General features: G+C 41.6%; 1 protein-coding gene across 2 annotated transcripts; it reads left to right on the top strand.

Moving 5' to 3' along the window:
• Window positions 1–27,961, top strand: ccdc50a (coiled-coil domain containing 50a). Of its 2 annotated transcripts, XM_061683917.1 has the most exons (12): window positions 1–423; window positions 5,325–5,387; window positions 14,879–15,008; window positions 17,249–17,342; window positions 17,938–18,028; window positions 21,409–22,272; window positions 22,887–23,035; window positions 23,859–23,903; window positions 24,330–24,494; window positions 25,789–25,871; window positions 25,973–26,082; window positions 26,859–27,961. In XM_061683917.1, the coding sequence occupies exons 1-12, from the start codon at window positions 369–371 to the stop codon at window positions 26,876–26,878; spliced, it is 1,869 nt and encodes a 622-aa protein (XP_061539901.1). In that variant the 5' UTR covers window positions 1–368; the 3' UTR covers window positions 26,879–27,961. The 2 variants fall into 2 exon arrangements, with proteins under 2 accessions (XP_061539901.1, XP_061539902.1); XM_061683918.1 differs by lacking the exon at window positions 21,409–22,272 and having other exon boundaries at window positions 13–423.

Below are 27,961 nucleotides of genomic sequence, written 5' to 3'. Positions count from 1 at the left end.
AAGCTTGATAAGCGTTTAATACGCCACAAGGACCGGTTTGTGTATTATTTTGACAGGTGAATCCAGAAACCGTGTGTGATAGCACAGGTTAGTCTGGAAGGCGTGAGACAAGAAAGCGGCGCTTGTCAAAACCTGACACGCTAGCTGGGGCAGGGTTGTTTCCATCGAGAAAAAGAGAAAAAAAGAAAAGAGAGAGAGGGTGGCCACCGAAACCAATCAGGCACCGTCCAGCACCTGAACCATCCGTCGGATCTATGAGTTAAGGCGATCAATCAGCCGGCAGGCGGTGGTGGGGAAAAAACAACAACAACCAACCAACCAACCAAACAAACGCAATTTACGGTCATCGGTTCCTTATTGGTGACAACATGGCTGAGTGTGACCTTAGCATCGACCAGGAGAAACTACCTGGAGTGAAAGAGGGTAACGTCCATAACACACTTTGCTCACGTCTGAACACGCATCCACGGGTAGCACTAATGCTAAAGGTTGGCAAACACAGGTGTTTTCCCGTCTCGCGCACGGGTCTTCCTACGGTTAGCATATGTTGCTAGTAGATGCTAGCCCGATTGGCTCAAATCTGAGCTTTAATTGGAGTCTTTTATCTGTAGAGTCTTAATGTCGCATTAGGAATTGCTCGGCAATGCTTGGCAAGGAAGTTGTGTGGAATGGGTGAAAGCGTTTTGGGTTGTTAAACATAAATAGACCTCTGAAACAAGGGTTTTGTAGTAATATCTATCTGTCTGTCTGTGTGCATGCGTGCGTGCGCGCGCGTGCAGCAGACCCAATGAACTAAATCTAACATATTTATACTGCAACTTTACATCCGGTTATAACTGTAAATTTGGCAAAGTGAAAAAAAAAACGCCTTTCTAAACTATTTTAGAAAGGCGTTTTTTTTTTTTTTTTTTTTTTTTTTTTTTTTTTAGAAAGGAGTTTTTTTGCAGCAGCGCCCACAGTCTCAGTCCCTATCTCGCCTGACTGCAACGGTGATACACACGTGAGGTGTTCTATCGAGATGGGAGCTCGTATGGCATTTTGGGATGTTGTGGATGTGAAAAGCGGCAGGTGTTCACTTTGGATGCTTGTTATTCCGGTCACAGAGACAAGCTTGTAGAGGGATGTTGGGGGGGCGGGGGCGGGGGGGGGGGGAATCTGCAGGGGGGAGGATTCTGGTAATGTGGTTTGAAAAGCTTCATGATTTGCCTGACATACTGTACCTCAACACGCAGTGACAATTGTATTCTTTGACTTGTTATCCCAGTTAAAAACGATAGTAGTTAGCTTTTTTTAATGCACTATTCCAGGAACTGTTGCTATGCACTCCTGGTTTGTACGGATTTATCAGCCATAATGCAATGTAGGTTTCTAAGTTAAGAAGATTAAGCACATGTTAATCAAATCCCAGCATGTTCTGTGAGTCACTCGGTGCTTTGATCATCCAAGCATCTGTTCAACCAGTCAGCCTCTTGAGCTGGGTTGCACATTTTTTTGATGTATTTTGAATGTGTCCAGGTTTTGTTTTGAAAAGACAACTCTTGAACTAGTACACCAATATGTTGTCATTGTTTTCAATAGAGGTGGAACCATTAATTGATTAATTCAAACCTAATTGATTATCAAGTCAATCAAAAACTGTTGTGATAATTGATTAATCGTTTGAGACCATGTTAAACTTTTAAAATTGTCCAAATCCTTGGCGTTTCAGCTTGTCAACAGTCAATATGTTTGCATAGAAAATGAACTTTCCCAACACTAATCCTGTATTGTTTCACATCGCAATAATGTATATATAGCAGGTTTAAAAAAAAATTGCAATGTCATTTTTTTCCAATATCGTGCATCCCTCGTCCCGATAGTTATTGTGCATTCCTAATTATAATCACTATACAGTGGGCCCCTACATATTTGTGGTTTGGCACCTGCAGATTGACCTGTTCACAATTTTTTTTTTTTTTTTTTGCCCCAATATTTATTTCAGTTTTTTTGGGGGGCGCTTATTGGTGGTATTTCCCTGTTAATTCGAGATAAAAAAATATTTGTTATTTGTGGATATAGCAAATAGCAGGGTTCCGCAGTAATAAATTAATTAAAAATTTTAAATAAATGCACTAGGAGGTCCTCAGTTTACAGTAGACTTTACACCGATATTTATCGGCTGATCAGTATCGTACTAAAATATTCAGCATTTTATGCTGATCGGCTTTAATGTCATAATTTGCCAGTCATTGATCGGCTCCGCAAAAGACATGAACTCCACGTCGTAGCGTGCACAGTAAATTTGAATCCAAAGGCTAGTTTATTTTTAGCCTTGTCCCGTGTCTTTTGATGTAGTACTGTAAATGTCTGATGGCCAATGAAGTTATTTATAAAAAAAAATGTCGGCGGTGTGGAACAGACAACACGTCTAAGACAGACAACACGTAATGCCCGGATCAGACTAAAAGACAAATTTGCTCTTTCACGGTTGCACTATGTCAGACTACTGCAATAAAATTTTGTATTCCGATACCACCGCATCCCGTTTATTTACGATCATTGGGCTTTATCTTGTCCACTCAAATGCGACCGTGGCGACGACAACAACAAGAGTGGAGTGCGCTGACTTTGTGTTATAAGGACAAAATGGGGGAAAACGTGTGTTGGTTGTCACCGGTGCTCAGGACAGGAGAGGACGTTCGTTTAAGGCTTGCTTGAGGTATGTTCACGTACCTTTAATACGATACGGCTCACAAGCAGGCAATGAAATGTTATGTAGCCTAGCAAGCTAGTGGTAGCAAGAACGGTTGGATGTAAACATGCTGCCGTTCTGTCGAATCATGCTCTAAAGTTTTGGTGTGGGTAAAGTCATTTAATTAAAAATAATTTAATTACAGTAAGTTAGCACCCATTATTTCTGTCACATTGTAATGTTGATTTGACCTGAATGATTAGAATACACGATCTGACTAGAGCAGTGATTTCCAACCTTTATGGAGGCAACGAACATATTTTACAATTGAAAAATCTCACGGCACACCAACAAACAAAAATGTCACAAAAAGTGGATACATTACTCTATTTACTTCCTGCCATCTAATAGAAGACCATTCATTTGTTCTGTCTGTCACTATGCCTCACTGGCATAAATCGAGGAAAAAAGACACATTATTGATTGTAAATATAATTTTTTGAGCAATTAAGTACACAAGTATATACAGTAATTGAACAGGTCATTTAAATAGACATTCCTCCATCTTGTGATCGGATCGTTTATCGTTTTTTTTTTTTTTTTAAACTCACTGATCGGTGATCGGCCCCAAAAATCCTGATCGTGTAAAGCATAGTTTACAGTGGTCCTGACATGTGGATTTTCAAGGTTATGAATGGTGCGCAATGAATTACTTTGCGCTGCAGTGTAATAATCTGGTGCCATGCAGCAGAAGAAGGCACACTCGGTTATTGTCATGCTTATTTTTTTCATTTGTTTTTCACACAAGTATTTACTGTAATTATGACGTCACTACTGTGTTAGTGATGGACCAAGGCGCGTTGAGTCTTAAGATACAAATTCATGTCATTGCCATAGAACTGCCATTCAATTATAACGCGAGGACGCCCTGTGTAGATAAAGATTCTTACGTGCCATACCGTTGTAAAAAAAGTTTACCTTTGTAATATTAATGCATTAAAACACACTGTAATATGGTTCCACAGTAAATACTGCCAGCCAAAACATTCATTTTGAAGCCTGAAATGAAAACTGAACTGCTGCTGTTTTTAGTTGCAACATAATTGTTTTAAGTATATGCTTGTAAAATGGAGAAGTCAAGGAGAGGAAACCGCACTGTTACTTTTTTAACCGTCTTATGCAAAAGGAAAATTAGCCAGCTGTTAGATGGGTCTGTTTTTTATATGTATACAGTATTGCCAAAAGTATTCGCTCACCCATCCAAATAATCAGAATCAGGTGTTCCAGTCACTTGCATGGCCACAGTTGTATAAAATCAAGTACTTAGGCATGCAGACTTGTTTTTCAGGAGCTGGGCTTAGTGCCAGTGAAAGGAACTCTGAATGCTTCCGGATACCAAGAGATTTTGGACAATTTCATGCTCCCGAACGTTTGGAGCTGGCCCCTTTTTCTTCCAACATGACTCTGCAAAAGTCCACACAGCAAGGTCCATAAAGACATGAATGGTGGGGATTAACTTGACCGGCCTGCACAGAGTCCTGACCTCAACCCGACAAAACACCATTGGGATGAATTAGAGCCGCGCCTGAGAGCCAGGCCTTCTCGTCTAACATCAATGTGTGACTTCACAAATGCGCTTCTGCAAGAATGGTCAAAAATTCCCATAAACACACTCCTCAACCTTGTGGAAAGCCTTCCCACAAGAGTTTAAGCTGTTATAGCTGCAAAGGGTGGACTGATGTCATATTGAACCCTATAGATTAGTAATGGGATGTCACTAAAGTTCATATGTGAGTCAAGGCAGTTGAGCGAATACTATTGGCAATATTGTGTAGCTGTTTGAGCTTTAATGAGCAAATTTACAGATGTTTTCAGATGGGGATCCTCACTTTTACTCTTAGTACCATCATCCGTCACTGTAAATGGGTATCTGTCTAGATAACAATATTGTGAACCATACCCATTTCTTACAGGAACTCACCGAAAATTATGTATGCCTCCCATCCACATAAAAAAAAGACAACAACATAAAACTAGTGAAGTGCTCCTCAACTCTGTGTTGGCCTGGTAGGAACATCTGTTCACAGTAACACTCAATGACTTGGCTGTGTAAATTCCATTCTTTTATGATTGATGTCAACTTATTGTTGCTTTAACCGTATTGTACTGAGCAGCCAGGACGGATCCATGAGTGCAGCTCTACTCTAGTCAATTGTGATGTAACAGTAGTGTAGTATTCTTTTTGTCACCCTTCTGTCACAAAATAAATAAATGTTTGTTTGACTGAGGCACATTTTTCGGGAACATTTGTATAGATTCCAAATTGACTATTTTAGTGCATTTGAATTCAGTGTTTCTATTATATTCCCTTATTTGTTTAGTATCTTGTTTGTATATATTTGCTCACAATGCACCAGAAAAAGAACAGACCAAATATAGAGCACACTCATCCAGCACTGATTGTTGAGTTTGAATGTCAATAAATATTAAATGGTTCAATGTTAAATGCCTGAAACCATGAACTTCACCATGGCTAGCCTTCTATGTTTTCTTATCCATTAGACACAAAGCTCTGTCCAGAACAGGAGCCTGTTGTAAAAATAGAAAATACCGTATATACCAGTACTTGTCTAACTTGTTTCTTTTCTCCCAGTTTGCCGAGACTTTGCTGTGTTGGAAGACCACTGCCTTGCCTACAACCTCCAGGAACAAGAGAGTAAGCAACTGTTTTTCTTTCATTTTCCTTGTTGGCGATGAGAACAAGGGAACGAAAAATCATTCTCTTGATCTAATCCACAACCAGGAGTTGGTTGAGGTGGTTTTGCCCTCCCTCTTTTGTTTAAAAACATAATTCCTGCACTTGTCATCAGACACATTACGTCATTGTTGACTATTTTTGACGGGTCGCCCGGCAAGTCTTGGGCCAGCATATGTCGTCTTTGCAAAACTATGAGCAACGTATTTAAAACACGACAGCATAAACATAGCTTTTTCTCAGGATAGCATGTCAAGCCAAACCGGGTAAACTATAATAAGCCATGCAGTCAATTGTGCAAGTGTTCAAGGGAAGATTTTCTGTGGTTTGTGGGGATTGCATTCATTCATTCATGATTGTTGCAGCTCTAATTGCAACTCTTTGAACACAATGTTTTCACCCTTATGAAAATAATGTACCCTGGATTTACACTGCAGGGTCCAGTTCGGTTTGATTTAGTGCCTATAGCCTATTTACTTGAAAATGAACTCTGATTGCAATGACGTTTGGTTTATATGATATATATATATATATATATATATATATATATGGTTTTTATAAGATAAAACTTCATTTCCAGATTTTTATATTTTTATGAAACTTTATTTCAATATAGGTCACCATTGTTGTTTGCGTCGTAGTTTATTCCAGGTAGTCAATTTAACCGGTGTTTTTAGTAGTCGCTACTAGGCTTTACACGATCAGGATTTTTGGGGCCGATCAGCAAGTTTATAAAAAAAAAAAAAAAAAATCACAAATCTGATCACAAGATGGCGCAAAGTGTCTATTTACATGACTTGTTCATTTATTGTATATACTTGTGTACTGTATACTGTATCCATCCATCCATCCATCCATTGTCTGTACAGCTTATCCTCAATGGTTGCGGGCGTGCTGGAGCCGTCCCAGCTCAAATTATTCTATTAGACAAAAGTTAAAATACCAATGACATCTAGGGGGCATTCAAGGATTGGCCACTGACATAAGTTTAGGGAAAATCAACATTACATGACAGAAATAATGGGTGCTAACTTACTGTTAACTTAACCCCCCACACCCCAACGCTGCGTTGCTTGAACGCGGCATGCTCCTCGTGTACATTCTCCAGGTGCTCGATCAAATTTGTTGTGTTTAAGCATTTAGATGGCATACCCCACGACGTACTTCAGTTGTGCGCAGACTGCAAATAACGTACGTGTTGTTTGTCTAAGACGCGCAAAATAGTCACACACTGACGTGTTTTTTCACTGACAAGATTGAAAAAGCTTTATCGGTCGTCAGATAGTTACAGTAATGGGCAACAAGACCCGTGACAAGGGTAAAAATAAACTAGCTTTTGGATTCATACGCGACGTAGACGCAGAGTTAAATGTCTTGTGCGGAGCCGATTGATGACGTCATTGATCGGATCGGCGACCTATGACATGAAAGCTGATCAGCATAAAATATACCTATACATGTGCTGTTCAGTGACAGTTTGTTGTTACTTATAAATCCCAAAGGAAATATTTTATGTCAAATTGTTGAACATTTTAAAATGTTGGATTAAAATTATTTAGGTTTGTATTTAAAGGGCCACTTTTTCAAAGAAAAAGCATTGTGATTTGCTTTTTCTTTTTTCATTGAAGAGAAAAAAGTCAGAAATCAGATTTTGAGGGGGGAAAATCTGGGAATTTACTTTAAGGGCGTATCCCGAGTTTTACAAGTGAGATAATCACACAGCAAAATGACGAGGGCTGGGCGATATGACCTAAAATACATATCCCGGTATAAACTGAGTCCCTACACAGTAATGTCCTCTTTATACTCCCGCGGCCGACAATGCCCGCAGTTTATCACGTGACCGACGAATTGGCCCGCGTAGCTTGACGCGCACACGGCAAAAATAGTTGCTGCGCGTCAAACGCCGCGGAGATCGTCACTCGTGATTGGTCTGTTTTAGTCACATGTGTGATGACGTACTCAGCGTGCCCCTTGGTTCTACATACAATTTACGCCGCCGCCTTCTCGATCGATTTTTCAGCATAATTAAACGTATCATCTGGTCATCTAGGTCCATTCGTTCTAGAAGAAACTGTTCCACGGTCGCCATTGTTGTTGCTTTGTTTCTTGTTACTGAAAGGAAAGTAAAAACGGCGACTGAAAGTGGCCCAAAAAATGCAGAGGAAACTTTGGTGGCCTTGAAGTGCAAAACAATATAACAAATTGTGAAACACTTTAACATTTCAGATAACAAATTAACAAAACACGAAACACTTTAACATTTCAGGAACCACAAAAACAAAACACTTTAACATTTCAGAAAACAAATTAACAAAACACCAAACACTTTAACATTTCAGAAAACACAAAAACAAAACACTTTAACATTTCAGAAAACACAAAAACAAAACAACTACATAAAAAGATTGGATTTAGCAATAAATCAGAATTGGGCATCATGCCCTGCAGTGTGAACATCGCTTAAATGGCCAAGTGACTGACAACAAGGCAGGTCATTAATCACAAGACGAACCTCATGGTGCTTCAAAACATGAACGAACAAGTGGTCCGGTGATCGCGCCCCTCCCTTTGGGACTGGCCGGTGCGCTTCAGTCAGGGTCGCGACCTCCCTGGGTCATGGAAGGTCTGTGGCATCCCCCTGGTTGGGTCCCTACTGGACAGGCTCGCTGACTCGCTCCCCACTTCACCCTTCCTCGATATGCCGGCTCAGCAACGCCGTACACCGGTTGATATGGTGTTCATTCACTAATAAGTTCGATAGACACACTATAGGCTTTAATTACTTGTGCTGGGATCACTAACAACAACACTTATGTTTAACTAACATATCAAGTCACAGGTTCCTACAGGTATTTAGACTAGATTTTACACCAATCTGATCGGCTTGATTGGTATCGGACGATAATTAGCATTTTATGCTGATCGGCTTTGTCATAATTCGCCAATCTCATCAATGTCATTGATCGGCTCCGCAAAAGACATTTACTCCGCGTCGCCATCGTGTACAGTATATATAAATCCAAAAGCTAGTTCATTTTAGCCTTGTCGCGTGTCTTTTGACGTAGTATTGTCAGTGTCTGACAGCCAATAAAGTTATTTTTTTTAAAAATCATGTCGCCGGTGTGGGACAGACAACACGTAATGCCTGGATCAGACTACAAGACAAATTAGGTTTTTCACGATTGCACTATGTCAGACTACTGCAATAAAATCTTGTATTCCACTGCATCCCTTCTTTTACAATCACCGGGCTTCATCTTGTCAACTCAAACGCAAACCGTATACACTCGTTCCCATGGCGACAACAACAACGGATCGCGTCGTGTGTATGATAATAACAAAATGGGGAAAAAAACGTGTTGGTGGTCACCGGTGCTCAGGGCAGGTCTTTAATTCAAGGATTGCTTGAGGTATGTTCACGTACTTTTAAAACGATACGGCTCGTAAGCAGGCAAAAAAACGTTATGTAGCCTAGTAAGATAGTGCTAGCATTAACGGTTGTACGTAAACATGCCGCCGTTCTGTCATATCATGCTCTAAAGTTTCTGTGTGTGTGTGTGTGTGTGTGTGTGTGTGTGTGTGTGTGTGTGAATTTAATGACAATAAAGCAATTTAATAACAGTAAGTTAGCACCCATTATTTCTGTCATGTAATGTTGGTTTGACCTGACTGATTAGAATACATGACTAGAGATTATTTTGGAAGAAACTCGGTATACAGTACACAAGTATATACAGTAAATGAACGAGTCAGTTAAATAGACACATTGCTCCATCTTGTGATCGGATCGGTTATCTGTTTTTAAACTCGCTGATCGGTGATCAGCCCAAAAAATCCTGATCGTGAACCACCCCCGTGACGGATTTACGGTCTCGCCAGTGCTCCGCAAGTTCGTATCCCATTAACTTCCTGCTCCATTCACAATAGTAGGAGAATGGACAAATACAAAACTTGAGTACTTCAACTGCCGGAAAATTGTGTAAATATACAACCCCAATTCCAATGAAGTTGGGACGTTAGTTGGGATAGCGGAATCCGCTCTTTGTCTGGCTGTGTGGCCCTACCCATTGTGGGTAACACAGTTAGGCTTTAATATGGCTTTTTTAAATATTTTAAATTCAGTGGTGTTTAAGCTACCATGGATTTTCCAGCGACATGTGTTGTGATGTCTTTGTTTGGGCAGAGGAGATTTCTTTCTTCAGTGATTGCACTCAGGCAAAGATGTTCAACTGTTAATTAGCCAGAAGTGTGATCATTTGATGATCATGATAAAGATGGCACCTACCCCTGTGGACGCCTATGTTACGCGCTCTCTAGTATTTTTTTTTTTGTATTTGTGTTTTTTGTTTGTCTTTGGAGACATTACACGACTCACTTACACAAGGGGAGACTTGCTAACCATCAAAGAGGCTAGTCCGGATTTTCTTTCACCAACTTTCACAAATCCGCTCAGTTTTTCCCCTGAGTTACTCACCACAGCAGCGACCACGGTCTTTGGGGCATGGAGACGGAGGCGGCGCCACAGAGGGAAGCGCGCCGGCATCCAAGTGAAGCTCCGCAAGAGAGGATACAGATTGGCGTTACCGTCGATCCACCTCGTGAATCTACGCTCTCTACCCAACAAAATAGACGAGCTTCATCTTCTGATAAAGACCAGTAAAGACTTCGGACATTCCCTGCAGTTTGCCTACCGAGCAAACAGGTCTGCGGATGATGCCGTCAACATGGGACTGCACTTCATCCTAGAACACCTCAACAGTGCAGCGACCTGCGTGAGGATCCTGTTCGTGGACTTCAGCTCAGCGTTCAACACCATTATCCCTGAACTCCTTTCTTACAAGCTTTTCCAACTCAGCGTCTTGCCTGTCATCTGCCAGTGGATTTACAGCTTTCCGACGGGCAGGACTCAGCAGGTGAGGCTGGGGGAGCCCACCTCGTCCACACGCAGCATCAACACTAGGGCACCCCAAGGTTGTGTCCTCTCTCCGCTGCTCTTCTCTCTCTACACCAACGACTGCACCTCAACGCACGTGGATGTCAAACTCCTGAAGTTTGCGGATGACACCACTGTCATCGGCCTCATCAAAGACGGTGATGAGTCTGCATATCGACAGGAAGTGGAGCGACTGGAGCTGTGGTGCGCCCGACACAACCTGGAGCTGAACACGCTCAAGACTATAGAGACGATCGTGGACTTCAGGTGGCATCCTTCGCCACAGCTGCCCCTCACCCTGTCCAGCTGCCTTGTGTCAACCGTCGAGACCTTCAAGTTCCTGTGAATTACAGTCTCTCAGGACCTGAAGTGGGCGATCAACATCAACTCCGTCCTCAAAAAGGCCACCAGAGGCTGTACTTCCTGTGGCTTCTGAGGAAGCACAGCCTGTCACAGGAGCTGCTGAGACAGTTCTACACAGCGGTCATCGAATCAGTCCTGTGTTCTTCCATCAGAGTCTGGTTTGTTGCTTCTACAAAAAAGGACAAACTCCGACTGCAACGGACAATCAAAACTGCTGAATAGATTGTCGGTACCCCCCACCCTCCCTTGAGGACTTGCACGCTGCCAGAACTAAGACAAGCGCGTGCAAAATCCTCTTGGACCCTCCACATCCCGGTCACCAGCTCTTCCAACTCCTTCCCTCAGGTAGGCGCTACCAATCAATGCAAACTAGAACTAGCAGACATTCCAACAGCTTCTTCCCTCTTGCCATCAACTTCTTAAACAGCTAACCTACAATTCCATTGCAACATGCTGCCAATTTGTTTTGAGTTCGTTGTCACATTTCTCTTGGGCCAATTATACATTACTCGTGCACTCACTGTAGTAGTCTCTCCACGCTGCACTATTTGCATATCTGTTGTTGACCAATACTGCACCACTTGGACACTGACTGAGGAGTATCTTCAACATTTGTACAATCAACATTGTCCCAGATTATCGCGCTACTAGTCACTTTAAACTTCATACACTCCTTGAAGTCTCTGCCCCTCTGCACAATGGTCTTTGCACCGGACTATTGCTATATTAGTCATTCAAACTGCTCTAAGTGCTAGAGGACTGCATCTTTTTGCACTATATATATATATATATATATATATATATATATAGTACCGGCATTACCAGATAACTAGCAACCCTTTATTGCTCAGTGACTGTTTTTCTCAATGTCTTTGTCTCAAAAGGGTTCTCTGTCAATTGACAGTCTGTTGTCGTACTAGAGCGGCTCCAACTACCGGAGACAAATTCCTTGTGTGTTTTTTTTGGACATACTTGACAAATAAAGATGATTCTGATTTCTACTTAAGCATTTATATGCCAAGGTATCTCAATGAGAAAAACAAAACCAAGTCTAGCTTTTATGTGTGTGTGTATATATATATATATATATATATATATGCAGTGGGTACGGAAAGTATTCAGGCCCCTTAAAATTTTCATTCTTTGTTATATTGCAGCCATTTGCTAAAATCATTTACAGTATTTTCACGACCATAGGGCGCACTTAAGTCTTAAATTTTCTCCAAAATGGACGGGACGCCTTACAATGCGCCGTGCCTTATGTGTGCACAGAGTTCCATCATCTATAAATGCTGAGGACAGCATGCAGACGTAAAGGGGGAAGGGTGCGTGAAGGAGGATGCGAAAGCCACGCCCCCAGTAGGTATAGCGCGCCGGGGTGTTAATTGTGCAAAACATCGGTTTGGCTAAGGACCCCTGAAAACTGCACCTAGAAGAGACACACTTAAGAAGCACAGTTTAAACTGCAAGCTACCAGTTACGCGGAGGAACATGGGAATCAAGCAGTCGTGAGAGAATTCAAGATCAACAAATCCATGGTTCGCAAGTGGAGGAAGCAGGAAAATGAGCTTCGCCAAGTCAAGAAGACGAAGCTGAGTTTCCGCGGAATAAAAAAGAAAAACAAAACGCGGAAACAAGGCGAGGTTGCCCGAGTTGGAAGACCAACTCGAGCAATGGATTAATGAGCAAAGAACAGCCGGGAGAAGCGTCTCAAGTCACCATTCGACTGAGTGCAACAACTTCATGTGCAGCAAGTGAGGAAGCTTGCCATCATTCCGGGAGGCTTGACGAACCGCTGGACATCTGAGGCAACGAGACTGACTCCGACGAGTACGAGAAGGAACCTGGCGTGTTTGATTGAGAACTTGCCCAACTGTTCATTTTGGATACAGAAAATGAGGACTTTGATGGATTTGTGGATGAGGATTGATCAAAAAATAACGTGAGTTCATTGTTAAATACTTCAATAAAGTGCAACCGAACTCAGTTTTTCTCCCGCTGCCTTTTTAAAAACATTGTTTTAGCGTGCATGCATGGTACCGTATGTTTTAAGCTAGCGTATGTTTTACGCCTGTGCCCAATAATATGGTGCGCCTTATGTGTTAAATACAGAAATAGACCCCGTAACTGAGACTGCGCCTTTTAATACGCCTTATGGTCGTGAAAATACGGTAAGTTAATTTTTTCCTCAATGTAGACACAGCACTCCATATTGACAGAAAATAATGGAATTGTTGAAATTTTTGAAGATTAAAAAAGAGAAACTGAAATATCACACAGCCATAAGTATTCATAACCTTTGCTGTGACACTCATGTATTTAACTCAGGTGCTGTCCATTTCTTCTGATCATCCTTGAGATGGTTCTACACCTTCATTGAAGTCCAGCTGTTTTTGATTATACTGATTGGACTTGATTAGGAAAACCACACACCTGTCTATATAAGATCTTACAGCTTACAGTGCATGTCAGAGCAAATGAGAATCATGAGGTCAAAGGAACTGCCCAAAGTGCTCAGAGACAGAATTGTGGCAAGGCACAGATTTGGCTCAGGTTACAAAAATGTTCTGCTGCACTTAAGGTTGCTAAGAGGACAGTGGCCTCCATAATCCTTAAATGGAAGAGGTTTTGGACGACCAGAACCCTTCCTAGAGCCGGCCGTCTGGCCAAACTGAGCAATCGGGGGAGGGAAAAAAGAGCCTTGGTGAGAGAGGTAAAGAAGAACCCAAAGATACCCGTGGCTGAGCTCCAGAGATGCAGTCCGGAGATGGGAGATGGGAGAAAGTTATAGAAAGTTAACCATCACTGCAGCCCTCCACCAGTCGGGGCTTTATGGCAGAGTGGCCCGACGGAAGCCTCTCCTCAGTGCAAGAGACTTGAAGGCTCGCATGAAGTTTGCTTAAAAAAAAAAAAAAAAAAAAAAAAACACCTGGCATATGGCAGACATCCAATTTTTCATACCGCTTATCATATTCAGAATTAAAACTAATTATAAATTGCATCATTAATTGATTCATTAACATGATACAATTGATTAAATTTATTCGTGTCATTTTTTAAATGATTTTTTTTTTTTTACTGAGAATTATTATTATTATTATTTTTTCTCCTTACCAATAACTCTGGTAATTAGGGTCTGGAAAAAGTATGGAATTTTGACAGCTTAAATGTGTGGGAAACCTGTGTAAGTATGCTAAAATTCTTGATCTTTGGGGTATTTTGACTATAGCATGTCACAGACATTATGAAACCTGGGAACAGTTTTAAATAGAATTTTAAAAAAAAATTTTTAATTCGAACACGAAAGTTGCTTCCGTGATGTCAACATAACAGAAATTCAATAAAAATCATTATTAAATGCTATTGTTTAATTGGAACAACGCTTGTGTCTGTATGTGCACGTCTCTTGTGTAGTTGTGCTTGCTGTTAGCCAAAACAATATTCCAGTATGCAGTCTCCCACCTCGATACCTCACCGATTTGGTCAGTTGTCTTCTGAATGATGTGACAACTCTTCAAGGTCTGCTCGTGGCAAGATGTTGAGTGATAGACTCCTTTACTCATTTTTCAAATATTTCATGTATCATATGCTATAAACAATCAATCAGTGTCCTTAGGAAAAAAACAACAACAAAAAAGATCAATATCCTATGACTATTTCCTCAATTTTTAACAGCGATGACTCACCATTGTTTAACCTTGGCAACTCGAGAGCAGCAATGTTATGTAGCCTCGCACTAGTAAATTGTCACATGTAATTTGGGCCTCTTCACAAGGAAGCTGACTATCCATCTAAAAGATGGATAGTCAGGTGAAACAGATCTAACCGTACAAGTGAGTGATGCTGTCCGCGCTTACCAAACGGTGCGAGTGCGTCAGGCAACAGGATTTATCTTCTGATATGGCCACAAAGTACATTCCGCTAACCTTGGAATGGCACGGCAACCACAAACATTCATTTGTGTCTTTTGAGTTTATCACCAGAGAATGACGAGTCCACGTCCTCTGCATTCATCTTGTTCTCAACAGGCAATCCAAACAATATATGCAGATGAACATAAAAAACTACAGGATCAGTAAATATGTCATTTTCCATTGTGTGAAGACACTGCTTTATTAGAGCAGAGTAGAGCAATGTGTTATGTTTGTTACAGTTGAGAGCCACTTGGCATCCAATGTGAACAAGAGCCGTCTGGTGCAGCAGGACCTTCAGGTGGCCAAGAAGCTGCAGGAGGAGGAGGATGAGATCGCCAAGGTCGTGATCAAGAAGCAACATGTTGCCATGTAGGTGTCTCAAACACATTGACACACTCTGCTTGTTTACATTTAAAACAGGCCCAGCGTTTGTCTTTCACTTGCTGGTTCGTACATGATAATGATTTAAATTAAGTTTTGTTCAACTCTTGAGGCATTCATTTTACATTTTGATTCAGCTCTAAACTGCCACTTTTGTGCCAGTCGACTTCGGCGGTTTCACTGTAGCAGTCCGTTAACAACACATTTGATGCCCGCACTTGGTGATTGGGCTGAGTGGATGTGAGATAGGTGGCTCTACACGGCAGGTACCAATTACTCGTTTGTCCTCAGATTTTGCAGCAGTGCCCCACCTAGTGTCATAAAGCGTCAGTACAGACACTTGGGCAGCCCACTGCAACATTTGGCCTATTGCCATTTAACACGGGCCCCACCCATTAGGGGTTAAAAAAAAAAAAAAAAAAAAAAACACTCTCTGCTCTGCATTTTAATGGGACAAACCGGCTTAGTCATAGTTCAGTGCTGTCACAAACAACAGATTCCTGCACTCATGCGAAGAGAAGCACGACTACTTTATGCGAGCTCACCAACACTAGTAATGTCCTATTGGACTCTTTGGTGCTTGGCTTCAGCAATGGAGTAAGTGTGGTAGGCCTCAAGTAAAATATATCTGCTGCTACTGCCTGAACACACATGTACTCTCCTTTTGCATGCTAAACCATATGTATAATAACAAATTTAGCAATATTACACACAATTGTCGGGTTGTATTTATTGATCCCAAACATATCCAGTAGCAGCAATAACATTTACAGAATTAAAATAGCAAAACAAAAAGGTTGTCAAAGATAAATGTAATAGTAAAAAGGACATCAAATGTTCCATAATATTATTTGCTTAATGTGTGTTCTGAAAATATGTGCTAATGCAGACAATATTTGAATCATAATCCTCTTTATTTATTATTTATTATTTACCAAACGCACAAGGAATTTGTCTCCAGTAGTTGGAGCTGCTCTAGTACGACAACAGACAGTCAATTGACAGAGAATATTTTTGAGAAATAAAAACTCTCACTGAGCAATAAAAGGTTACCAGTAATGTGGTAATACTAATAATTTTTTTATTTCTTTTTTTTATTATTATTATTTTTTTTTATACAATTGTCCAAATTATGCAGAGTCCTAGCAATTTAGAGCAGTTTGAAATGACTAATAGAACAATAGTCTGGTACAGTGACCATTGTGCAAATCGCGCAGAGATTTCAAGAAATGTATGCAGATTAAAGTGACTAGTAGTGCGATAATCTGGAAGTGTCAATTGTGCAAACGGTGCAGATACTTCTCAAGCACAATAGTTGCCAGTATTGGTCAACAACAGATATGCAAATAGTGCAGAGTGGCGAGACTACTACAATGAGTGCACGAATAATGCATAATTGGCCCGTCAGAGATGTGACAGCCCATGTAAGTATTTTCTTTCCAGGAAAGAGGTCAGAATAACAGTTCAGAGTGTCAAACAGTCTGCAGCCATCTGAGAATGAGGAAGAGTCGAGGGTTTTATAATTTTCTAAACACTGGTGTGTATTGCGTCCTGAATTAACCACCGGTAGAAAGAGAGATATTCTGCTTTCAAAGTTGTCCTCATATGAGTTGGGTCTCCTGGACTAGGAACTCTTTACCTACCTCCCTAAATGAATCTCCTGTTTGTTCGCACAGAAAAGTTAATTTACGTTTGGAACACAGTGCATACCCATAGGCTGGATGTGAGCTAGTGGATGTGAGATAGGTGGCTCTACAGACTTCTAGGTATCATGAAGGTCACACAGACGACATGAACCGATCACAAATACAGCAAAGACCAAGTGACCTGAATGCAAGTTAATAGCACAAACTATTGGATAACATTTACACTATGGATATGTAAACCAATGTGATAATTTAACATAATTTTCCATTAAATGTGCAATACAGTTAGTGCACAGACAGCAATATAATTACATCATTTCAAAGTAAAAAATTCAGCTTGAAAAGTTGATGAATTCCTTTGTGCAATACAGTTGAATCACCTTGACGTTCATAAGGGCCTTCCATTTGAAATAAATGTGAGGAAGCGTCAGCAGGCGGCATTCTTCCGTCATTTAAACTGTTAAGCAAGATGAAAGACTTAACCCAGGAGCCAATTGTCTTATTTCAGTTAATAAGGTGGTTTTGTCCTCTATCTCCTCCCCGCGCTCACACACATACACACCAACTCACGGAAAACTCCAGCGAGCGCCAGGATAACGAGATGGCCCAGGAGATTCAGGACCAACTGGTTCGACAGGCTGAGCAAAAACGACGACAGCAGGAGGAGAAAGATGCGGTAAGGATAGATGCACACAAACACGCATTGCACACACAACTTAGTATGACTTTAATGCCGCTCCTGTTTGTTAAAAAGGGAATTCCTCCCCAACCCAAACCTTAAACTGCTCAAGGGTGTAACTTGAACTGCTGTAACACTCTGACATCAGACATCTTATTTATATGCAGGGATCCTTAAAAACTGAAAGAAAAATGAGATTTTCCAAAGACCCTCACAATACGTTTGGGCCTGCCACGTCAGACTGGCATCTTCCCCCACCATCGGAGCCAGCTCACCACCAGGTGGTGGTCAGTTGACCGCTCCTCCCCTCTCTTCACACGGGTGTCCAAGACATGGAAAAATGAAAATAAATGTGAGCGAATAGATTAATCATTGTCGTCGTATTTAGTGAATGAGAGGTGGCCTTTAAAAAGGTTTATGTTAGCCTTCCTTAAACTTGCAGATACCCTGTAAATAGCAGCATAACATTAAAACGTGAATATTCAGTTATATAAAACAAAAAGTAGGACGGTTCATTTGTTGTTGCCTTTCAAAACACACTCAAAGGTCACAGTTGGTCCTCTGTATCTTTGTTTCATGTGTGTGTTTGCAGGCTATTGCTCGTAAGCTTTATGAAAAGGAGATGAAAGAGGAAAGACGACGACAGAAAAACCTGGATGAAGACTACTATGAGAATCCAGAAGGTGAGAATAGTGCTGCTTTGTGCTATTCCACTATGGTGTGATTTAGAGCCAAATCTGAAATATTAAGTCAACAGAGTTACATTTGCAGCAACCGACTTGCATGGCAGATATGTGACCACCCAAGTGGGTAACTTTGTGTTGTTCTTGGTTACCATCCCTCACCTAAAACATTTCCCGTTATGTCTGAGCTGAGTAATCTCCTGTTGAACAAATGGACCTCGATGACCAGATGATGTGTTTAATTATATTGCAAAATCGATCAAGAAGGCGGCAGCGTAGGTGTTTTGTATTTTAAAGATGGTGGTATTGAGGAACCAAGGGGAAAGCGGAGTACATCATCACATCATGTGACTAAAACAGACCGATCACGAGAGATGATCTCCACGGCATTCTACGCACGACATCAATTTGTGCCGTGTGCGCGTCAAGTGCCGTATCGGGGCTGCGCGGCCCAATGCGTCGGTCACGTGATGCAATACGGGTGCTGTCGCCTGCGCGAGAGTATAAAGAGGGCTTTATTCTGGATGACATACAAGGATTTTGTCTCCGATAGTTGGAGCCACTCTAGTATGATGACAAACAGCCACTATGACAAAATATACATTTAGGAGATAAAGAACACAACTGTGAAGAGTCACTGAGCAATGAAAGTGTAGCACGAGTGTGGTGATACTGATATAATGGCAGTTGTGCAAATGGTGCAGTTCTCAAGCAATTTAGAGCAGTTTAAAGTGAGTGCAATGATCTGGTCCAGTGACTGTAGTGCAAATGGTGCAGAGAGTTCTCACACAAGAGTGGCCAGTACTAATCAACAACAGTATGCAAATAGTGCAGCTTGATAAAACATTGAGTGTACGAATAATGTAGATCGGTCATAATAGAGATGTGAAAAGTTGGCAGCATGTTGCAATGAAATTGCAAGTTAACTGTTTAAGAAGTTAATGGCAAGAGGGAGGAAGCTGTTGGAAGGTCTGCTGGTTTTAATTTGCATTGTTCGATAGCACCTACCTGAGGGAAGGAGCTGGAATAGGTGGTGACCAGAATGTAGAGGGTCCAGGAGGATTTTGCATGCACTTGTTTTCCTTTGATTAGGGGGTAGGTGGATACAGATAATTATTTTGGGCAGTCTTTACTGTCCGTTGCAGTCCTTCTTTGTGACAACACCAAACCAGACTGTGATAGATGAACACAGGTCTGATTCAATGACTGCTGTGTAGAACTACCTTAGCAGCTCCTGTGGCAGGCCGTGCTTCCTCAGAAGCGTCCTCTGCTAGGCCTTTTTGCGGATGGAATTGATATTTGCCTCCCACTTCAGGTCCTGAGAGACTGTAATTCCCAGGCACTTGAAGAATTTTTTTTGTCCTGTTAGGTCAAGCAAAATGGAAAATCTATATCCCTTTTATGCTGGAACAGTTTTACTGTGTCACAGTGGAGTTTTTTAAGCTTCTGCTGTGATATTATAATTGAGGTTTATTGAGAATCAGACTTGATCAGTCGAACAGAACAAAGAGAGAAACAACGACAAAAGACAAAGCACTAATTGTAAACAGGATGAGAGAAGTAAATAATTACATTATCTACAACAAGGAAACATGAAATATAAATTATTAATATAATATAAATAAGTGTTGCATGGGGCTGTAGTGCTACACCCTGTGAGGGAAGGACAGGACAAGATAGAACAGATAGATCTCTGTGGAGATGTTTTGGCTCACTCTTCCTTGTAGAATTGTTTGAATTCAGCAAAAAAAAAAAAGGAGGGTTTTATAGCATGAACGGCCTTTTTAAGGTCATGTGACTGCATTTCAATTGGATTCAAGTCCGGACTTTCACAAGGCCAAAATGAAGGCCAAAACCTTCATTTTGTTTTTTTAAGCCTTTCAGAAGTTGACTTGCTGGTGTGCTTTGGATCGTTATCCTGCTGCAGAACCCAAGTGCGCTTCAGTTTTGAGGTCACGAACCGATGCCTGAACATTCTCCTCTCGAATTTTCTTTTTAAGAGCAAAATTCATGGTTCCATCAATCACAGCAAGTTGTCCAGGTCCAGAAGGAGTGAGGCAGCCCAAGACCATCACACTAGCGCCACCATGTTTGACTGTTGGTCGTCTGTTCTTTTTCTGAAATGCTGTGCTACATTTACGCCAGATCTAACGAGACACACACCTTCCAGATAATATCCACCCAAAAGTCTTGGGAATCATTCAAATGTTTTTTTGTTTTTGTTTTTTTTTTGCAAAAGGCTTTGGTCAGCAGTGGTTTCTGAGTGTTGTTGATAAATGGCTTTTGGATTGCATAGTAGAGTTACAAGTTGCAATTACGGATGTAGCACCGAACTGTATTTACTGACATTGGTTTTCTGAAGTGTTCCTGAGCCCATGTGGTGATATACTTTACACATTGATGTTGGTTTTGATGCAGTGCCGCCTGAGGGATCGAAGGTCACGGGCATTCAATGTTGGTTTTTTCTCCAGATTCTCACAACCTTTTGATGATATTATAGACCATAGATGATGAAATCCCTAAATTCCTTGCAATTGTACATTGAGGAACATTGACCTCAAACTGTTCGACTATTTTCTCACGCACTTGAGGTGAACCTCACCCCATCTGTTTGTGAATGACTGAGCAATTCAGGGAAGCTCCTTTTATACCCATTCGTGCACCCACCTGTTCCCAATTAGCCTGTTCGCCTGTGGGATGTTCCAAACAGGTGTTTGATGAGCATTCCTCAACTTTCTCAGTCTTTTTGCCACCTGTCCCAGCTTTATTGGAACGTGTTGCAGCCATAAAATTCTACGTTAATGATTATTTGCTAAAAACAATCAAGTTTATCAGTTTGAACATTAAATATTTAGTTTTGTAGTGTATTCAGCTAAATATAGGTTGAACATGATTTGCAAATCATTGTATTCTGTTTTTATTTGTTTAACACAATGTCGCAACATTGGAATTGGGGTTGTCGATATGCCTTACCTTTCTACATTACAGCAATAAGTATTTGGTACTGTAATTGCTTTATTCGTCTTCCAACACTTCGTATCACATCCCATCATCATGTCAGTCCCCAGTTTGTTGTTCCATTTTAAGCCATACATTCTTGTGACTGTGCTTTTTGAGCTTGTGATCCTCCAGTCTTTGATTTAAGTACATTTCCACTGACTTCGTGTCCTATTAATATTTCAGGATACTAACCAGTATCACGTTGGGTCCACTTGTTTCTGCCTCGGCAGGTGCCGCCATTAATGTACTAACTACTGAAGTTCATATTTTGCCTTTGTGGTTACTTCTCACATCTCCAAGTGCCATTGAACCATTTTTATTTGTATTTTTTTCAATGTCACCCTCTTCCCAACACGTCTCCTTCATCTCGTTCCGATCAGCTGTGAGACAACCCCTCGACCTCGACAAGCCCACGCGTCACACGTCTAGCTCCCCAGGCCCTTATGATGTGTATTCTCCAGTGAGTTCCCAACGTGATCACTCACCAGATTATAATTCGGTTGAGCCAAAAAAGAGCAGGAACCCGAAACAGGATCCAGCAGCGCCGCACAGCCGTTCCAGGTACCCCGAGCATTTCCTGGTGGCAGAGGGAGGCCGGGGGAGACATGCAGATCCATATCCAGATAACCTGCTGTCCCCCAAAGGCAGGCGTGGGGACAGGTATCCCGATTATGAACCTGTAGAAGGTAGGAGAGCACATGACATAAAGGCAGAGGACCCCGATAGAGCGGTAAGAAGGAGAGAGAGGCCAGCTCATTCTCCACTGAGTCCCAAGGAAAGAGACAAGGGCTGGGAGAGAGACCAGGACAGGAGACATGACAGAGAGAGTGGCAGGGAAGTAGAGCGGGACCATCATTTGAGGAAACACCAAAGGTCAGACAGGGAGCAGGACATGAGGATGGCGAGAGGAGGAAGAAACAGGGAGCACTCCAGAGATGGAGGACATAGTGAGGACAGGTGTGAAGTGATAGACAAGCAGACACACAGAGGGAAGGATGGAGAACGAGCAAGGGCCAGGAGCAGGGAAAGGGCCCTTGATGATTTCGTCGAGCCGAGGGGGGGCAGAGTGTCCCGTGAGGAAGAAGAGGATGATGCAGAGAGGGCGAGGAGGGCCAGGGGTCGCCAGCGGGTTCAATCCGGCCCCGACGAAGTGTTTGAAGAGCACAGGAACAACGACGGGAGAGGTGACAGCAGAGATTTGTGGGAATCTTCCGGCAATCGTACACCCACCAGCGACGAGACAGGTACCACCCTGAGCCTCCGTCTGGGTTCTATGGAGGTTTGCGTTGGTGTGCTGTGGTTGCTTGTTGCTTTGCCAATCTCAGGTGGTGGGCTGATCTAAAATCTCGAATGAACACACGACTGTTTGTCAGCTTGGTGATTTGATGGCTTGAAGTGATTGTACTTGCTGATTTTCTGTTGTGGTATTCGCTCCCTTTTAGTGTGATCATGTTAAAAATGATGAGAATTAAGGGGGTGAAATTTGGTTTTTGGAGAAGTGTTGCCGTAATAGTCTAGTAGGAGTGCATGACTAGTTTTCTAAAAGGACCTCAGGGCTGCTCAGCAACTTATTCTGCTTAATCACAGAAGCGGTCCAAAGGATTAAATACTGTGTGTGAGCGCACATCGACGCTGTCCTTTAAGGTACCTTCATAGCTTCGTAATCTCCCATTATCAAGAAGAAATTCATGTAAATTGAAGTGATTATCTTGGGTTTGATCATCAGTTATTGACACCTTTCCACTGCTCTCTGGTAATTAAAACAAACTATCAACTGATAATCTAATGCTACAGTTTATTCGGTCAAGCAAGTACTGTATTGTACTGTATCAGTAATACTATATGTTCACTTACACAGGTCGACTTGTGCACAAAGGGAGTGGAGCAGTTGTAGAAGCGGAGTACGGGCTTGGCGAGGCCACTCGGGACCTGACCAAGCTGGATATGCGTGTGCAGGAGTCCAAGGACTTGGAGGTGGCCAGAAGAATGCAGGAGGAGGAAGTCAAGGTGAATGTCTGAATGAATATTTACACTGACCAGCCGCATGGTTGTGACCATTTGTTTTAGTTTGCATTAATTTAGAACTGCACTGCATCATACTGAGCGCATCCTAATATGAATTGGCATTATTGGACTGTATCTTGAATTTAAGTATATTGTGCCAGTGGTCGTAATGTTGTGTCCGATCAGTGTAAACATAAATTAAGCATCGCTTGCAAACTGTAACTGGGCGCCAAAGCATTACAGTGGAGAAAGATCCCGTCTCATTAAACTGCCAAGCAATGCAGAGGGATCCTAAAACTGTCTCCTGTCCGGACTTGTGCCGTTCGTGATAAACAATGACATCATCAGACAATGATTCAGTATTTGACACATTTAACTACAATGTGTAATATTTATGTACATATTTTATCACCCAGCTTGCAGAGGAAAAACTTAACCCTCTGTCTGCTTAATATTATATATGGATATCTTTTGTGTTGGTTTAAACACTGTCTCATCGGCATTTTACCCATTTTGAATACAAACCCAATTCCAATGAAGTTGGAATGTTGTGTAAAACGTAATTGAAAACAGAATACAATATTTTGCAAATCCCTTTCAACCCATATTCAGTTGAATACGCTACAAAGACAAGATATTGAATGTTCAAGCTGATAAACTTTTTTTTGTCAAATATTCACTCATTTTTAATGTGACGCCTGCAACACATTCCAAAAAAGCTGAGCTAGGGGCATGTTTACCACTGGGGGGAGGGGGGGGGGGGGGCGTGACCCAGTGTTATAGTTTAAAGAAAAGAAAAAAACGTAATTGTTTTTGTCCGTTTCAGGCAAGCAAGAGCCATGTGCGTGCAGCCCAAGTTGCACAAGATGAGGTACCTGGGCCAGAACCTTTTTATGTCTTTTAATATTGCTCAGCGTGTGTTTTCATATGAAATGATGAATCACATGACCCTGTGACTGTCTACAAATAGTATTTTTATTCTTCTAGTTCATTTTTAAGTTGCAGGTTTTTATGAGTTAAAATATTAGTATAAAAGCCCTAGAAATGTGACACCTGGAAGTACATCAGTCATTACATATCGTCCCTGTCGGGTGGGGAAACTCCTGTGTCCAAATTCTGTCAATTTTGCATTTCCTCATAAATGGATACTATTGGTTAGTCCCCTTATAGGTTTATTTTTGACAAATTACTGACCAATCTAAAGTGTTGGAAATAATAATTTTTGTTTGGTTTTGGAGATAGGAGGATTCTGCCCGAAAGCAATGATGTGCAATAAATGCTGTTTTACCTTTATCAGGAAATCGCTCGGCTGCTGATGGAACAAGAGAAGAAGGAGTACAGAAAACATCGAGAACGGGAGAAAGAGCGGGAGAAGGAACGGGAGGAGAAGGAACGAGAGAGGGAGAGGGACCACTCTGCAATGGAGAAAATGGAAAAGAGGCGACCGGAGGGGGACCATAGGGTATGTGTCGATTGATAGTTCTAATTCTAAAGTTGATTATTTGAGTTCTAGAAGATACATATCAGAAAGGAAAGCAATGATTCTGTCTGATTTTCAAACCACTGTGAACTAGAAATGTAAATCCATCCAGGGATCTCGTTTGATGTGCGTCCTGCTTCTGAGGCGACCAAATATTAGCAGGGGGACGCATGAAGTAATTTCAATCTGCGTCCGTAGATGCATGGCTTAAAACCAGCCCAACTTGACTGACTTCAGCTAACTCATTTTCAGTGTCATTTGATTGACAGGTGAAGGTCTCACATTCCATCAGCTTGAGGGCAGGCCCTATTTTCCATTTTAGTTATCATTTATTTTACCAGGTAAAAGCTTATTGAGATATAAAATCTCTTTTTCATAAATCAAGAGGCAGCAGAAAGTTTACAGGCAGCTGAAATTATACAGTACATAACACAACTTTCATACAGGAAATAAAAATAACCGATATTAAAATGGATGACATCTGATTTAAAAACAGTGACAAAGCCCAAATGCTTTTGAGTACATCGTTATTTATTTTGTATTATTCATTCAAATTTGGCAGGCTTTAAGACATTTTTTGGTCTTTCGTCGGTTAATGACCCTATCTATACCTCTGTGCCAAATCTTTAATATTTGTTTAAGTGCAGGTTTTGTGAACCGAGCCTGGGTCTGTTTTATTTTTGTTCGACTTTACAATGCCAATGTTCAATATTCTTTAGAATTAAGTTATTTGTTCTTAAAAAGGATGTACTTGAGTTACTATGCTCTATCATTATATCAGTGGCATAAAAAAAAAAAAACATTGATACTATTCATTTATCGCAATAGTTTTGGGGAAAATATATAAATGTTCTGTCGTGACAGGCTGAAACATAAGATATTGAGAGAGAGAGAGAGCAAGAGGAATGGATAACACAACAATATTGTACAAACAATTTAAAAAATAGAGTAACAACTGATATGAAAATCTGCACTATAGCGGCACCGCGAAGCAAGAACTCTATCTGTATTCCGCGATGATAAGTTGCAGGGGACTCCTTGTTCCAGGGCTGGGACTCATTTTTTCCAGACATTTGCATCCTGGGACTCACATAGTCTCAAGTGTAAAATGATCTATGTCCATCCATTTTCTATAGCGCTTGTTGTCATTAAGCTCTCGGGAGAGCATTTGACATTCCCCCACCCCACAGCTCTTGCTTTGGATCTCATTAGGTGCAGGTATACCTATTTTGTTTTTTTACTGCTGAATGGGTTTGTTTTCTTTGTCGGTTTTCAGTCAAATTCGGATAATGTTGTTCGACCTCGAACCCGAGATGAGCATGACCACCAGAGGCACAAGAACCACCACAGGCCTGCCAGGTAACGACACACTTCTCCATCCAGCCAAGAAGCCTAAATGTCCTCATATTATTTTTTATCATTTGTAATATTTTTATTGACTGTCCATGTCGACGCACCAGGCCACCTCATCCTCGTACCCACGAGTATGAGAATGTGAACCCTGGTTACGGCTACGCCGACCACGCCGCTCCCCAACGGGCGCCTGCCAAACCCGAGGCTGCGTACAAAGGTAATCTGTTCCGCCCACTTAACACAAATGCAGTCGAATCTTGACATGGCCAACACCCCTTTGTGCAATTTGGACTTCTTGCGAGACTTCAGATCGATAAAAAAAAATCACGGATTAACTCCACAAACGTGCGCTGGTGTGACAATGACCGTAGAACAGGAAATTGAACTCCTAGCTTCAAAGGCGGTACATGCATTGCTGTGCTGGCTTCAGTAGTCCGTGGCTACAGTGTGTAATAAGTTGACATCAATAATAACTAAACACGGTACAGATAGTCTTAATGGCAAAAGACTCACCTCCCAAGCATGCAGAAATATACTGCATCGTTGAAGTTAATGGTGAGTAAAACTTTTTTTAGTTGTAATATACAATGGTTAACTTTGTTAACCTTGCTTTTTTTTCCACATGCTGGAAACTGAGCGTGCCTTCTTTGCGGGATGGTTACTAACCTTGAAGTGTCATACCAGGTGTGTCAGTCAAATGTTCCAGGGCTGGTGTCACAAAAGATGTATTTCGGATATATATTGTTTCCATTATTTTGCGTGGGAAAAATAATTGCAAAATATATCAGGAATAAATTGTAGGAAAGGAATTGTTTGACCTTTGCGGTTTCACAGTACTTACTTTAATCAAACTACTCTTGACTCACACGCATTAAGAGAAAGAAAGCAGCCAGGAGAAATGATGCCAGCTGTAATAAAAGAAAAATGATTTCTGGAAAAACTTCAATTCTAGTTGTGTGAATCTGCTGATGGATGTCTCGTCTACTTTTACAGGTGCCTATTACAAGCGGTGACTCAGGCTCCAGACAGGCTGTGTGTCCTCCTCTGTCTCCTCCCTTATTTATCCTCTTGTCTTCACCCATGCACACTCTGCTGACCAAAAGCCTTCGGACAATCTGAGTTGGCAATGGATCCCCTCCCCCCCCACCCCGGCCCCACTCGGAGAAAAGAACGTGCTGGAATCTTTGTCCCTTTTTGGGGGGATATATTTCTTAAATTCAGATTCTCATACCTGTCATAAAGCCCAAAGAGCAGCCTCATCTCATGCAGTCATTCCCAAAGTTCCTGGCGGTCAAAACAGAGGCTGCATTCACTCCGATGCGTCATCACAAGGGCTCCAGGCCTCTGACCCACGCCGCCTCGTCAGCTCACATTCCTTGACATCTTTTTTTGTTTTCATGGGACGTGCCTGCTCAGTCCGACGTGGCCTCAACATTTGGCAGCTGCTTCTTCCACCTTAAAAGCTGTCATCGGCGTGCCATGCAACAAAAAAAAAAATCAAAGGAGCCATCTTTTTTTTGTATTTTATTTTTTTAAATCAAGATGCTGGCAGTTGGCTTTTCACTTGTCCACCAACATCCCCCCCCCCCCCCCCCCCCCCCGCACTCCAGAGGCGGACTGTAGAGGATTGGCACGAACGCTTTTCTGACTGACCTTACATTGATAGTGAACGGATTATATCCTGTGTGACTCACTGTTCCTACTTGCATTCTTGCTGAACGTTTTAAAACTCTACAAGCCTTTCTGCGCCACATAAAATAAACAAAACCAGGGGTGGGGAACCTACGGCTCGTGGGGCATAAACGGTCCGCCAGAGCATTTGATGGAGCACACCATACAAGTCTAAAAGTTGATCAAATTGGACAGGAGCTGTTACAAAACCAACATTGTCATAAAATAGAACAATAAGCATGTTTTTGTTAATCATAGTCAAGTAGTTCTTAGCACATCTCCCCTGTTGGGTTAATGGAAGTTGAATGGAAATTGGCCATAGGTGTGAATGTGAGTGCAAATATTCTCTCAATGTGCCCTGCTAAAAGTCAGCCTGCAACCCTGATGAGGACGAGTCCTATAGAAAATGGGTCATATTATATATA

Source organism: Phycodurus eques, chromosome 8 (assembly GCF_024500275.1).
Source record: "Phycodurus eques isolate BA_2022a chromosome 8, UOR_Pequ_1.1, whole genome shotgun sequence".
NCBI lineage: Eukaryota > Metazoa > Chordata > Actinopteri > Syngnathiformes > Syngnathidae > Phycodurus > Phycodurus eques.
The sequence above is the reverse complement of the archived record's forward strand: the minus strand, read 5'-3'. Positions and strand labels throughout refer to the sequence as shown.